Source organism: Centrocercus urophasianus, unplaced genomic scaffold, assembly GCF_019232065.1.
Source record: "Centrocercus urophasianus isolate 14NV4802_14NV808 unplaced genomic scaffold, USGS_Curo_1.0 seq_16, whole genome shotgun sequence".
In the NCBI taxonomy this organism is placed as follows: Eukaryota; Metazoa; Chordata; class Aves; order Galliformes; family Phasianidae; genus Centrocercus; species Centrocercus urophasianus.
The window spans coordinates 29,624,927-29,637,183 of record NW_024884711.1 but is presented as its reverse complement, the minus strand read 5'-3'; the positions used below and the strand labels follow the sequence as shown (position 1 = coordinate 29,637,183).

Below are 12,257 nucleotides of genomic sequence, written 5' to 3'. Positions count from 1 at the left end.
TACCACTTCCCACAGAGACCCCAGCACAGGGACTTATTCAGTTTACTCCAGGGCACATTTCAAAGGAAGATTTGCACTCTATGGATCAGAAACACAAAATAACACAGAATAATCCAGGAGGAGCTGCTCAAAGCTGGAGTCAGGCAAGGGAGTTATGCATTTCAGTGCACATGGTTAAGCACCTTACCAGTTAATGTTCCCGGGCACCTTTCAGATATGACCTTAGTTCAGAGGATCCACATTCAATTACCTTTGTTCCTCAATGAATATTTTGAAAGGGTAGTGTGGTGCATAATGAGAGGAGGGACTTCGTGGCATTCAGTGACTTCGCTGCTCAGTCAGCTATAGGCATTTCTTCAGCAAAATGTATTTGAGATCTAGAGACCTTTGGGGTTTTAGATACTTAATTGCAGTGTTTGTTGAAAAGGTACTTCTAGTACTGCTCTTATTCTGCTTAACTTCTCTTGAAAACCTAAATGAGCCAGCTAGCAAAATCCCCTTGTGGACTGAACTGTTTAGGCTCATAGGTGCCCCTGGTGTGCAACAGGAAGTTGAAGGATTTAAAATTTAAATATTGGTACCAACAGTGACAGTTGAATAAAACTATCACCTAAACTGTTTGTGGCTCTTGCCTTTAGTCTTTCAGCTCTCTTTCTCCAGCACTGGGACAATAGCACAATAAACCAGAGATGTTTTAAGATGCATTTACGCTGTGTTAACAAAGTAAAGCATGAGACACATAGAAAACCTGTGTTTATAGCACCTGTGTTTATAGTAGATAGCAGGAATTTTCCCTTTTCTTATTTCTAAACTAAGTCTCTAAGTCTCAACATTATTTCTTTGCTGAAATCTAGGATTTTCCAGAAGTTCATTGAAACAAACTTATCAATATCTACAGAATTTGAACTCCTCGATCATTTTAATCATCGTATTTCCATCCTAGCTCAGTGATAGCTCTTCTAAACTTAATTTCTTTATTGAGCAAATACCTCTAAGGTAGCTCACCATTTAATCAGCAGGACCAAGTTGTACAAATTGAACCTGTAACATAGTATCAAAATTGTCATAATGCTTTCAATGACTTCCCTAAAAATGACATCTCTAACATGGAGGCTATACCAAATGCCTAGAGTACACAAACATTTTCTGCAGCACAGAAAGATTATATAAACAGCAATGACTTATCTGTTTCTGCATGCTAGTATGTGAGAGAAAATGGAGGGCAAATTTTTGAAGTTTCAGCCACAAGTGACTACTAAGTGTTTTTGGTGTATGGACACAGATCCATGTGTAGAAGAAGGCTATGTGACTTAGTGTCTGTATTTATACTTAGTTTCTTTCATGAATGCAAAAGTTCTCCTTTATAAACTATTCAAATAACATTAAAAAAAAATATATATAAAATATTCTTGACGACGGATCTTCCATCTGCTGAAGTCACATGAAAACAGTGTGTCTTTACTTTAGTCATGACATAACTACATTACATACTTCATACTGGATATCAGGGCCAATAGTGATGATCCCTTAAGAAAACTAAAACTGTGATTGAAGTACACAGAGAGTATTAGAGGATTTTGCTCTGAATCACCTTTAAGAATAACCTACCTCTCTGAAGACTCAAGAGTGGGCACAGCAACTGAGCTGAAGTTACAGTAGCAAGCAAGCCACTGTGTTGAAGAAAAAAAATATTTTCATTCCAACATAGATTGCCCACATGGGGGAGGTACAGTTATTCTGCAATGGCTCTCTTGGTCTACTTTCCTTTTGCAGCTATGGGTTTTACATACATTTTCTATTTTTCCAACACCTGTACTTTATTGTTTGAATGATTCAATATAAGGTTTAAATTTTACGCAAAGAAAAAATACTAAAAGCCATTCTCAATAGCACTGTTGCTGTTGGGTCACGTTGAGAAAAAAAAGGGGCTGTAGAACTGATCAACAGTTATTCCCACTGGATATGTGTTTGCTTGCTATCTACATGGAAGCATGTTTGTTCTGGGAGACCAAAGACTACCAAAGTGTTACTGCAGCTTCAGAGGAGGAACTCACGGTATATTACAGTCACACTTGTGACCCTCATTACTCCATCACACTCTTCTTTTGGCAAGCAGGCAGTTTGCCTTTACAGAAAGCAAAGCACTGGATCATTTAGTGGTACTGATATACTGGATGCCACCAGTAGCAAGCTCAGGCTTTTGCACCAAGGGCTAGATGCCTTTCACCTCTAGGCTTTGCCTATAAGCCAAGGACGACAGTCTTTCTTTTCTCACTTCCCAGATACACAAGTCCAGTCATTCCTCACTTTGCAACCCAGAAGCACTCCTTGGGCACTGCTACTAAGCTTCTACTTTTGATTACTTCAAAGACCCTTTAGAGTACCCACTCATTGCAAGGTGTAAATATTAATATACTTTCTATTCTAGGCATTTCTGAAATGTCTTTGTTGATATTTCACATAATGCTTTGCCCTTGTTTTTCTAAGCAGATTTTATTCTCCTGCAGTAGAACAATGTTTATCACAACAGGGGATAAAAGTCAACAGTGATTTACAAGGCAGTGACACAGAAAAAACTGAACTACTGTGTTGGAGGAACTCAAAACTTTCTATCCTTTATGATTTTTAACCAGGATAGTTAGGTATTCTTGTTGAAATAGTCTATCACATGCAGAAAGAACATTTTAACACAATGTATTTATTTCTGAAGGGAGTAAAAACATAACGAGGTACTGAATTTGATGATTCTGAGGACTCTGCTGCAATCTAGATACCTAAAAAGAGTAATGGAGTAAAGATTTTTTGTATATTTCTAAAATGAATAAACATGCAGAGAAACAGCGAGATAAAACAGAGCCACTGGACTAGTATGCAGATGTGAGTATCATACAGAACAGAAAATTAACAAAGCTAACAGGAATGATTCCCAATCACAATGATCCTAAACTATAACACTACTAAAAAGACACCGAATCTTCACATTTTGAAAAGTAAGTTGCCTGTTCACATGAACTTTACCTCCACCTACTATATCAGATGTGATTCTTGATAGAACTGGAGAAAATAAGAAGTTAAGAAATAAGGTATAAAATCTAGTATAAAAGTAAGATGTTCAGGGGATCATCGTAGGATATTTTCAAGACCCAGCTGATCCAAGTCTCGAGCAGACAGCTGACCCCACTTTGAGCAAGTGGTTGGACTGGATGACCTCCAGCATGTTCTTTCAATCAAAGCTGATTTATGATTCTACAAACATTCCTGCTTTTGCTTAAATCCAGCTTACTATCATTCATTCTTACAGATGCAAATTGGACAGTATGACTGTTTTTAAATTGTCATTTATTTAATTTAAATAATTTAAGTAATTTAAATCTTAAATTAAATATGATTCCTGTGCAGTGGCATAATGTTAGTTTGCTTTTCTGGATGCATCCTTTTTTTTAAGGAATTAATTCCAGTTCCTTCTTTTGCTGCTAGTCAAATGATTTCTGAAGACTGCTCTTATGAAATTACAGACTCATTACATTTAGTAATGATATAAAATAAATATGCTAAGTCTATCTGTCGCAGATCATCAAAGACAAAACTGTGCAGCAGTGTGGAGCTGAATGCTTTTGGGAAACAGCAGAACTGCTTCACAGCAGTTCATCTTTGACTGCAGTGTGATCTTCATGGGGAAATACATAAGACTTTTTTAAATGTGGATTTTAATTGAATAAAAATAGCTGTGTTAAAACTGTATATTTTTCATCAGAAAATTGCATCTTGCCAGTTATGAATGGGCAGCCACAAATTCATGTAAATACATGGAGGGGAACACAGTGCAACCACATGCTTGATATTGCTTTCCGCTAATGGTGAAAGATAAAATTCTTTTTAAACAAACAACAACAACAACAACAACAATAAAAACCCAGTTATTGAGATGAGACTTAAGAAAACAAAGAAGTGACCCCAACTTCTTAATTTCATTTAAAGTTCATCAGCTATTTTTCAGCTCTTCAAAATGTTATCATGGCACTCACTATTCTGGAATGCCAATAACCTTTCCTCCTTTCATTATGCATCCATTTATATACAGGATTTCTGAGCCTAATCACTAGGGCTAAAAAACACAACGTATCCATTATGCCTCTGCATAGATGTGGGAGAGAACCAGTGCTACATAAATTTATTCTATGAAGGTCAGTGAAGGTCAGTGACCAAAGAACTTTTTGAAAAAGCTTCAGCTGCAGTTTCCATTTTACTGTCTGTGCTCCAACTGCTCCACAGAGTAAAATTTGTTCCTACTATTGAGTAGGCTGTCATGAATGTGGCAGTGAGAGGCTGAAGGACCCAATGTGCTCACTAACTATGGGAAATAAGGAGAGAAAAGAATCTGGTGTTTACAGAACAAGTGTGTCTTTATAGTTACAATGCCACCCAGATCTCTCTGCAGTAAAATTGTTTTTGATAAAGCAATGGGTATAGGGAGAAAACATGAATTTTATTATGATTTCTACTTCTCATGTAGTCCTTCAAAAGAATTTTAAAGCAGGATAAAGAAAATAGGAACAAGGGCTCAATTTCTAAAACAATTCCTTTGATCCTTCTTAACTATTTTTTTTTAAATGGATGAAGTGAAATAGGACAATGTTACATGGCTAAAGAATGCAAGTAAGGTCTACCAGTATGTATGTGAATGAATGTATGTAAACCCCAAATATAACATCTCTCTGTGCTGAGTGAGCAGTTGGAAATGTTTTTGTATATCCTTTGAGCACAGCTGCATATACATGTCAAAAAAGAAAAATCCTTTTCTTTACCTTTGGAGTTTGCTGCACCAGCTGCAGTTGAAACCAATCTGGGCAGTGACACAGGGACCACAGCTGTTAAACTGGAGACAAGCTGGGAAGCAGGTAAGTAAACACAAATTATTACAGTAGTCTAACAAATAATTATCACAGAAAGTATGAGAGAAGGATACATCTTTTGACTATATATATGTAGGGAATATACAGGTTCACAGATTTTCAAAATAACAGACTAAAATCAGCCTACTATAAGGCAGTGCACAGAGGAACATCTTATCTGTAGGATTTCATTTGTATGCATTTGTAAATGTAATCTCACTTCCACAACAGCTCTTTCAGCTTCATTGCCAGAGTTTTTATCTTTCTATAAATTATTTAATATTTCATTAAACTTTTCTTCCCTGGCGTCAGTGTTTTTTGGTGTTGCTATCATATAGACACATACAGACAATAAGATCGGCAGGAAAGTGTACAAGAAATACAATCAGATTAGAAAAAAATGAAAGATAGTTTCCAGTTTCTTTTTTTCACAGCAGTACAGCTGGCAGTTTAAACTGCAATATCACTAAACATCACTTTGAACAAAAGAGATGAACGAATTGCAAAATGTGTTTGGGGATGTTCCTTTCAGATGTGATGCGAAGTACTTAGTAGTATTTGTGCTTGTTTAGCAAGCATGAAAATTGCTCTATTTTCTTGAGGAAAAGAATTTAAAGGCAATATGAGCATTCTTTTGAAAAATTATTTGGCACAGATTTCACTCACAATCTAATGGGAGCTGTGTACCTACAAACTAACTTAAGATACATGAAGATGCAATGGATAATGCATCATTCAGCTGAGAATAAATCTGAGAGAAGATAAATGAATCTGTCCCTACTCCAAATTCACAGGTAAAACAAAACATTTAAAATTGTATGTGTGTTGCAGCTGAGGCTGTACCCCAGATCTGGCTACTTCACATTCTACAGTTTACTTACTTGGAAGAGGTATCATTTCAACAGCTGACAGATTTGTAATCTTTGACATCTGAAGCTCCACCCTGTGGTATTCGTAAATTGTTCTTCTGCGGACATCTACCAGGAAAGAAAAATAAAATATTTCCATACTCTATTATTTTGCAGTCTGTAGACTGTGAAAAATAGTGGATATATTGATTGCTCACAGTACCTTAGTTGAACATGACACCAATTTTCCTCAAGGATAAGTATTTAACTTTACACATTTTGAAGGAATATGTAAAAGCTATTGATAGGAAGTGTTGACAAAATAGGTACCTGTTCCTGGGAAAGGACTGTGAAAATGCTGAGCGAGCTCTCAAACTTCTTATTTGTTCATCTAGGTAGAAACTCTACTGAGCAAATTGTCAGGCATTTTAGGGTGCATTTCAGATTCTCTCTCTCCTAAGTTGTTTTTCAGCTTCGTACTTGAAAGATATGTTTTATATGCTCATTTTGTCAGTTATTGTCAAAACTTGCAAACAAAACTGATTTCACTGCTTAATCAAATTTGCTAGCTACAGGCTAGTTCATATCTAAATGCATTAAACATTAGAAAATTACATTATAAAGACAAGACAAGTCCTCCTAAATACGCACTGTAATGTATAATCTTGACACAAGCTGACTGCACCCAAGTTTCTCAAAGCAGAAATTCAATATAGTCAGTGCACAGTTCTTGTGGGCTGTGAACACATTGAAAGCAGTAAAATCAAAGAACGAGATAAGAGTGAAAGCATCATGCAATCTCTGTTTTCAAGATCAGTAATTATTTATTTTGAGTATACCAGATTTTAAGAGTATGGCTGCAATGCAAACTGCTGGAAAATTTGAAAATTTGCAAGTTAAAAGTACACACCATATGGCCAATCTGACATAATGATTTCCTGATGTCCTGGATTCAAATTCATATCCTCTTTGAAGGATATGCTAAACTTCAAATGAAATCAATGCTAAATACAATCAGTGATTTCTGTGAAACCATGCCAGAGAGGAATAAAGGGTTACACACAAAGGATTACACCTTGCTGCTTGGTATAAAGGCTGCATTTTTGCAGCTTGAAGTGCATTCCCTGGTTGGCATAAAATCACATAGCAAAAAACAGCAGTATTGTTCAGTCTCGTGGTAGGAAGGATGTTGCAGGCATTTTTCAGAAAGAAAATATATTGGGAAGAATTTCTTCTCAGAAAGAGTTCTTAGGCACTGGAACAGGCAGCCCATGGAAGGGGTGGAATCACCATCCCTGGTGGTGTTTAAGGGTGGATGTAGTGCTTTGGGATCTCATTTAGACGGTAATGTTTGTGGTAGGTGGACAATCTTAGAAGTATTTTTCAACCTTAGTGGGTCTATGATTCAAATAAATCTACAAAATAAATATTAGTCTTAAGGGAAGAGAAAAAGTGCATCCAAGGTGTGCCATGGCTAAGGCGCCTCTTGCTGTAAGGGTACAAAGCTTACTAGTCAATGAGGGATGAAGAACATCTAAACATAACATAAACATCTAAAAATAAACCTGGGAATTCTCTTCACTGCATACAAAAAATAACCACTGAGTTATTGGTATCAGTTGGAATAAGCAGGGGGAATCTTGGCGGACAGAGAGGGTGGCAGAAACAGAGCTGCACTATGGTGGGTTAATTCTCTTGCATTGGCCACGGTTGCTGCGTGGGAAGCAGCTTTGTCCTCCTTCACTGTGTAAGTTCTAACGCACTTGTAGTCAGCACCTGGTTTTTGGAAAATGATATTTCTTTTTAGCTCCAAACTAGCAGCATTGCCAAACACTTCCTCCTGCCATTTATTTGAGGCTGATTTTGCTGTTGCTTAACCCCTTCTGATAGGAGATTTCTCTCTTGGTCTGAAGTGTACCTTTAGTTGAGCTAGCAATGCTTTTTACCTACAAATTCAATCTGACAGGATAAGGGACAGAAACTGGAATGTGCCAAACATTTTCCCTAACAAATACCTTCTATTTAGCCACATCCTTCAAACCCAAGAGGAAGAAAGGGCTTTTAAGACAAAGCTAATCTTTTGCTGAGGTGAGGAAAATCTCTCTCCATCAGTAAGAAGTCTGTGTTCCCAGGATGATAACTCCAATAAGAGCACCTTCCAAATCAGAATGATCAGAAAATGCATTTGAAATGAACTGCCAATGCCGAAGGCTCTAATATGTTTCCACAGAAATCTTTATACTTCTGTCCAAAAAAACCACCAACAAACAAACCCAAAATAACGCTTAAATTAAAATGCAATTGCTGGCACTTTAGCTGAAATCCATTTCATTTCATCTGCCTTGGTATGGACTGCTGTGTTATAATCTTGTTTACTCCGCATATTCCCCAGCACACTTCATGCAAGGCTACCAAGGCATAAGGAGTTTTGGACTTCCCAAAAATCCAGGTCACAAACACTTTCATCTCACCCAGTACATGAACCTGCCAAAACACTGATGTTGAAGTGAGCTATGTTTGGTATCAAAACACATATTTTTAATCATGCATTGTCCAGCATGACTATTGATCACATTCAACCCCTCTGCATGGCATACTTAGGTAGGATCTTGTTTTCCTTCACCCAGAAGAGGGCTGTGCCAACTGCATACTGTCTACTGTGGGAAACCTGTGCACAAAATGGTAGTTGGGTAGTCACTTTCTAACCGCTTGCAGGCAGACAGTTAAACACACAAGCATTCAAATTCCTGTGCATGGCTAGGCTATAAAAATGCAGGTGTAGATTCCCTTGAAAGTCTGACTGGAAACCTGCTGTGCAGAGCACCTTTTTCTATTTAGCATTCCAAACCTGCATCTTAAATAAACAGGCTAGAAACATTAAACTCAACAGGATAAACTGAAATGTGAGTACTGTCCTCTGTCACTCTCCCTCAATCACTCCACAAAGACCCCTTCTTCAGCTTATGACACATGCCCTTCACTCAGGTGGAAGCTATTCTTTGTGTTATGCTGTCTCTAACTATTTTACAGACAAATATAAATGCAGAATCACAAAGAAGTAATGGGCCCAAGTACCTCAGCATGTGCCCTAACTTGGCAAGAGAAAGAGAAATCATTTATTTTGGCAACAGACAAAAAATAAGCATAACGTGGGTATTTTGCTGAACAGATGCAATACAGTATCAGCTCTAACAGGAAAAGGAGGAAAGGAGAAGGACTTTTGCATACATACATATTTTTTAAGTATCATTTCTGGTTCTGAATTTCAGAAAACATGCAGATATTCTTCTCCTATCCACACAAATTATTCTTCTGTAGGTCTGGTTATCTCAAACACCTTTTATAACTGTATAATATGAAAAGCTTACACTTTTTTTTTCAGTAACAGGGTCTATTTTGTACATTCAGCTTAACTTACACATTACCAACTTGCTTATTGCTTATTTCTGTGGAATATATTTGTGTTATCTTTGACTATGAATCCAAATACACATTTCCAGAAGAAAAGAAGCACAGGAAAACACCGGCTACTTGAGGTAAGTGGCCTAAAGAGATAGCATGCGGGGGTCAGAAGGCCATTAAAAGAACTCTTTCAAGGGATTAAGTGGTAGATCAGTCAATTATAGATGTGCAAGATACTGGAGTGAGAAAGCATTTCTATCTGCTTTTATCACAGTCTTTTTAAACTAAATACATGTAAATATTCCATGGAACAGAACTTCCAGTTAACTGAATGTACAAAATAGAGAGCGGAGATGGAGCACCAGAGAGCAGCAGTGTCTTTGTAACATACCTGAAGGGTCAGTAGCTAGTAATGTACTATTCTAAATATGTGTCCAGATGCATAATCTCTCTAGTACTTTTCCACTGTGCAATAACTTTCCTCGTACAGCATTCTTGAACTAAAACCTGCAACCCAGTGAAACATGAATATATTGGAGAAGACAGTCTGAGCTTTTCAATTATATGTTCACAAAAATAAAAAAACTTTGACAGTGAAAGGGTTCTAGGGAATCAAGATCTGCCATAAGCCTACCAAAAAATGCTATACATGGCCATATGTATTTGTACAGCTGTACTTTCATTTTTAAGTCAGGCTGATGTAGAAAACACAAATGATGAAGCACAGAAATCAATTTGAAGTAAAGAATTTATGAAACATATCCACTTTATGCTGCTAGCAATTTCTGAAAAATGTAAAGGACACAGAAGAGTGGCCCACATCTACTGCACTATACACAATTGCATGGTACGTAGGTTGCTCCAAAAGTAATGCTTCCTATTTATTTCCTTACAAACTACAACAGATACAAAGAGCACAGTAGCATTATTTGATAGAGCAAATTCTGAGCTACAAAACAATAGCCAACATAGTCACCGCCATTAGCTATGTATTTTCATCGGCCATGAACAAGAGCCTGAATACCACGCTTGTCAAAATCTGCACCAGAGAGGTGACCCACCATTGTTTTCACTACTGCCGAAATGCAACATCCACCACCTTCCTGTGCTTACACTCACTGTTTTGTCTCCATAAATATTCATCAAACATTGGTTTGATTGTTTGTTGGAAGAATTCAATTCTACACCTTTGCTTTATCCACACTTCTATGTCAGATGCCATTCTGTCAGAGCACCTCTCTGCTGCCATCTGTCACACTACAACAAAATGTAACAGAATAATGATGGGAAGGTTCAACCCCTACTGCCATATTACCAACACCCATCTCTGACATCATGGGCTAACACAGTAAAATAGAAAGTATTACGTTCAGAGCAGCTCTTGTACTTCAGCACTACTGAGTAGGAAAAAATCATGCAATTATATATTTTGTGAGCGTGGTACCACATGTATGGTATGATGGTATCACAATAAATATAAGGGAAACAGAATGTCAAAGTGATTTCTTTTTCCCTTAAACAGCTTCATATTGTTAAGACTGTTAAGATTAACTAATTTATATTGAAGACATTGAGAAAAAACATGTCTGCAATGAAGTCATCACAATTGCTTTTGTTATGGACATACACACTCGAATTTACACCAGAAGTCAGACTCTCTAAGTATACTCATTTTATGTTTCTTCTAAATGTTACTGAAAATCTGCCAAACCTGGAAGTTGAATCTCATGGACATATAACCTGAGAATTAAAAAAAAAATCAGTGAAGCAGGCTCTGCTTCATGAACAACATACAAAAACTCTGCTACAGCAATGGTCTGTGACTATCACCCATCATTTTACTTTGTAAGCCTCCACACCATTTCAAATTTACCCCAATTCATGGTGCTGCTCTCAGTTCCCTTAAGTCATCATTGCACCCAATTGTCTAATTTTTAGGTTGGTTGATGGTCATCTAAGGCCTTGGCAAAAATATTTTTAACTTTAATCACTTCATATCAGATGAGGAAGTGCTGTTATTTCATCAAAGATTGGCAGCTCACCTGTCTCTTCCCCTCACTATTCTTGATTTTGACACATAGAGCCTAGGTACCCAACCACCTGGCAGATGAACATGCAGGCCTGGAGGATCTGGCACTCTGCTTTGTTAATTACACTAGGGGAAAGTATGAATAAATACTGTTCACCTTACATGGTGGTAAATGACATATCCACCAGCAAGGCAGCAGCAAGTTAGGCTTTGAGATTTATCTCAAAAAGTGCTCTGCACCTTTATATGATGAATATCACCAGCATAAACTGCTGGTCTTCTTTTACCATTCAGGAAGATAATGCTAAAGTTCTGGTTTTTTTTTTTGGTTTTTTTTTTTTTCATGGGTCTTGCTGGAAAAGAGTCTGCAGAAAATAATTCAATATGCAGAGTTGCCACTTGAAAATATGCTTCAGTTGTAGTTGCACTAAAACTGGAATTCAAGACTATACCAAAGCCTTTGGGAACATATTTATTGGTGGCTTTCCAATTTGGCTTATCATCCTTTGTTCTCTGTCCATTCCCCTTACCATCCTAAGGCATTCTCAAGTTTTAAAATATGTTCAAGATCAATTTCTGGAACAAAATACTGGTTTTGTTTCACAATCTGCCAAAACAAAACTTATTTCTTATGAACCTGAGCTTTTAATCTTACTTCCTCCCAACAACAATCTTGAACATCCAAAATAAAACCCTTTAGTATTCCTTATCCTAATCACTAAATTCCTCCTTCCTAGCACTCTCAGATCTCTTTTCCTGTGGCTTCTAATTATCAAGAAGGGAAGACATACTCTCACTCCACCCCTTTCTTTGTTTGTTCTCAACAATTACTCAACATATGAGCATTCATAATTTCATAAAATTTAGTAGCTCAGACTGAGAATGAGTTCTTGTCTGTATTAGTCTTTTTAGGAGATATTTGTAGAGCTTTATCCACATTAAAATTTGAAATGCCTTTATAATATTCCACCTTTTGACAGTTAACTTTCTAAGTTTAAGGTAGACTAGATTTATTTTGATGTCAGTCTTGAGCAACAAGCACATCCAATGGCCAATTGAACATAAGGATCCTAGACTTGGGCTAAC

The 12,257-nt window shown here is 37.0% G+C and overlaps 1 protein-coding gene across 1 annotated transcript in view; it reads right to left on the bottom strand.

Moving 5' to 3' along the window:
* PLXDC2 (plexin domain containing 2) overlaps nt 1–12,257 on the bottom strand; it is a 225,653-nt gene that overhangs the window by 33,066 nt on the left and 180,330 nt on the right. Inside the window, exons 8-9 of the mRNA XM_042817552.1 lie at nt 5,774–5,869; nt 4,806–4,887 (exon numbers count right to left, since the gene is read on the bottom strand). Of these exons, the coding sequence (XP_042673486.1) occupies nt 4,806–4,887; nt 5,774–5,869 (178 nt within the window). The remainder of the gene's footprint in view (nt 1–4,805; nt 4,888–5,773; nt 5,870–12,257) is intronic.